This window comes from Aplysia californica, unplaced genomic scaffold (assembly GCF_000002075.1).
Source record: "Aplysia californica isolate F4 #8 unplaced genomic scaffold, AplCal3.0 scaffold01269, whole genome shotgun sequence".
Lineage (NCBI taxonomy): Eukaryota > Metazoa > Mollusca > Gastropoda > Aplysiida > Aplysiidae > Aplysia > Aplysia californica.
In genome coordinates this window covers 18,148-20,754 of record NW_004798539.1, presented here as the reverse complement: position 1 = coordinate 20,754, position 2,607 = coordinate 18,148, and the positions used below count along the sequence as shown (strand labels likewise).

The 2,607-nt window shown below is 41.5% G+C and overlaps 1 protein-coding gene across 1 annotated transcript in view; it reads left to right on the top strand.

Moving 5' to 3' along the window:
- The window catches only part of LOC101852977, a gene marked incomplete at its 3' end in the record, with an annotated part of 122,827 nt that extends 120,465 nt beyond the window's left edge, over positions 1 to 2,362 (top strand). The window contains 2 exon segments of the mRNA XM_013090418.2: positions 1,200 to 1,337; positions 2,235 to 2,362. Of these exon segments, the coding sequence (XP_012945872.2) occupies positions 1,200 to 1,337; positions 2,235 to 2,362 (266 nt within the window).
- Positions 2,363 to 2,607: the final 245 nt, after the last annotated feature.

Sequence of the window (2,607 nt, the reverse complement as noted above, 5' to 3'; positions counted from 1 at the left end):
GGGGGAGGAGGATACAGATACATTTGTGTTTTTTCGGCCCTCTTTTCTTTTGTCCTTCGCTTTCCCCCCTCTTTCTCTGTTTTTGTTTGTTTTTCTATTTTTTCTCTGCTTCTGCCTGTCTCTTCTTCTGTTTATCCCCGTCTGTCTCTCTTGCTGTGTTTAACATTTCTCACTCTTCTATCTTTCTATAACTCTCCTGTCTCCCTTTCTTTCTCCGTTTCCCCTCTACTTTTGTTCAAACGGTCCTCTTGCCCCACCCACCTCTCTTTTCCTTCCTTTGCAACAGTCTCCGCCAAAGCTATCTTACTAAAAAGGATAGTTCTCATCCCATCCCACCTCTCAACTATATGCCTCTTGACTCTGCTCTATTTTCTATCTCCTGTATCTATTTATACCTCTTAGCCTTCTGTGACGGCACAACGTGTTAAAATCTTGAACAGCAAGTCGACATGATGCGTCGAAAGGAGGGAAATGTTTGCAATCATTCACGATCTGTCAACGTTACTGGCGAGTGTTACTTCAAAATGAACCCAACTCCACTAATGACCTGAATTGGGTGGAAGGGGGCGTAAAATATTAAGATATCTTCTTGATATCAATCAGTAAAAGACACCCATACGTGTCACTTCAAAAGGATTAATACCAATAACGTTAACAAACAGACTAGAATGCGTCAATGAGGGCAAACAATCAAAATAAACAAAACAAACAAACAAAAAACATTCACAACCATTGAGTTATCGTGAGCAGTGTCAACGCGTCATTGTGTTTTTCACTTCGTGCGCCAGAATGTTCATTACTTGAAATGCGAGGCATCTGGAACATATCTTGCAGCTTCATTTGTAGCTGTATTATTCTATTGCAATTAGAAAGTGTTAAACCAGAATGATATTCCGCCTTTCTGCAGACTTCGGTGTTGGTGCATGCATTCATGGTGGTTTTATCAGTATTCTTTTGGACGTACTTTTATGTGTTCACCCTTTTTCATGCACATTCAAACTTGCTCTAACGGTTACCTGTATAAGACAATCACCTGTACAAACGGCCACTTCCCATTTCTTTCCTTCCATATTTTTTATAAACATTAAAAAGACACTGTAAGACGCCCCCCCCCTGTCTGAGACGGTTCATATTTTCCCTTGAGACTGTGTGGCCGTCTTAGACAGTTTCGAACGTATGTTCACTTGATCTTCCCGCAGAGTATTCAAAGAAGCGCTGAACGAAGGCGACAACGCCGAGATAGACACTGAGATCAAACAGGCAGAGGAAGCCGCCATTGACGCCGCTATAGAGTTGGATGAGCAGATAGAGGCGAGGAAAAAGTCACGGAAATACAAGTGAGTGAATCGGCGATGAGATGGGATGAGACGAGTTAAGTGAAATGAGAAGAAACGAGACGAGCTGAGATGAGATGAGATGAGGTAAGAAGAAATGAGTTAGGGTGAGATTAGATGAGAAGAGATGAGACGAGGCGAGATGAGATGAGATAGGATGAGACTAGATGAGGTTATAAAAATTAGGGATTGAGTGAGAGAAATTGATTGTGAAATTAGCCGATATGAGACGAGATAGGATTGTGTGAAATTAGATGAAATAAGATGAAAGAGGATTAAATAAGATGACATCATGTGAAATTAGATGATATGAGATGAAGTGATTTGAGAAGAGATGAGATGGCGTGAATTTAAATGAAATGATGTGAAAAATGATAGGATGAGATGCGTTTTTGTGACATTAGATGAGATCAGACACATGAAAGGTATGAGTTCGATTCCCGTAAGGGGTGTCTGTATTATGAAGTCCCTCCTATGTCTTCTCGAATGTTGTACCCCTCTCACCCCATGTGATCCCTAATAGGCATGGTGAAAGCAGCCCAGCACCTAAATGACCTAAATTGTGTTGATCGACTCTAGACTTGATCTTTGAGACTTTCGCATCTTGAGACACATAGACAATCAGAAATGACAAGGAAACAACCTTCTGCAACTAAAGCGGGGACATCACTCCAATTCTTGCTTACTAGATTAGGGTCTTTCGATAGGGTGGTGAGAAAAATACTTACCTTTGCTTTACTTTTCCTTCCTCTGTTACCGTTAAGCGTCATATGGAGATGCAGTTTTTTGGACCTGAGTACTTGGTATTATAGGCTCTGGGTGCTGGCTGTCTGGTTGAGTGACATTCAGAACAGGAGGCCAACCCATTTTATGTTTTTGGGTTTTTCTATGAAATTCCAGGTCGAAGAAGGCCCTGGTGAAGCGTAGCTACACCGTGCCACGTCGGTCAGCCAGTGTGGAGATCCCAGACCCAGACATCAATGAGAACAACAGTAACATTTTCTACGTGAACGACGGCTATCTCACAGGTAGTGATTCTTCCTTTGATTTTGGTTTCTCGTGTTTGTTGGTGTGTAGGTTTTCGTGTTTTTTTTGGGAGGAAACACTGTGTGGTGTTTCACACACACACATATATTATACAAACTTATATATATGCAAACACACACACACACAGCCACACATTACACTTATACAAAAATATATTGTAACTTGTTACACCTTGGTGTGTGTGTGTGTGTGTGTGTGTGTGTGTGTGTGTGTGTGTGTGTGTGTG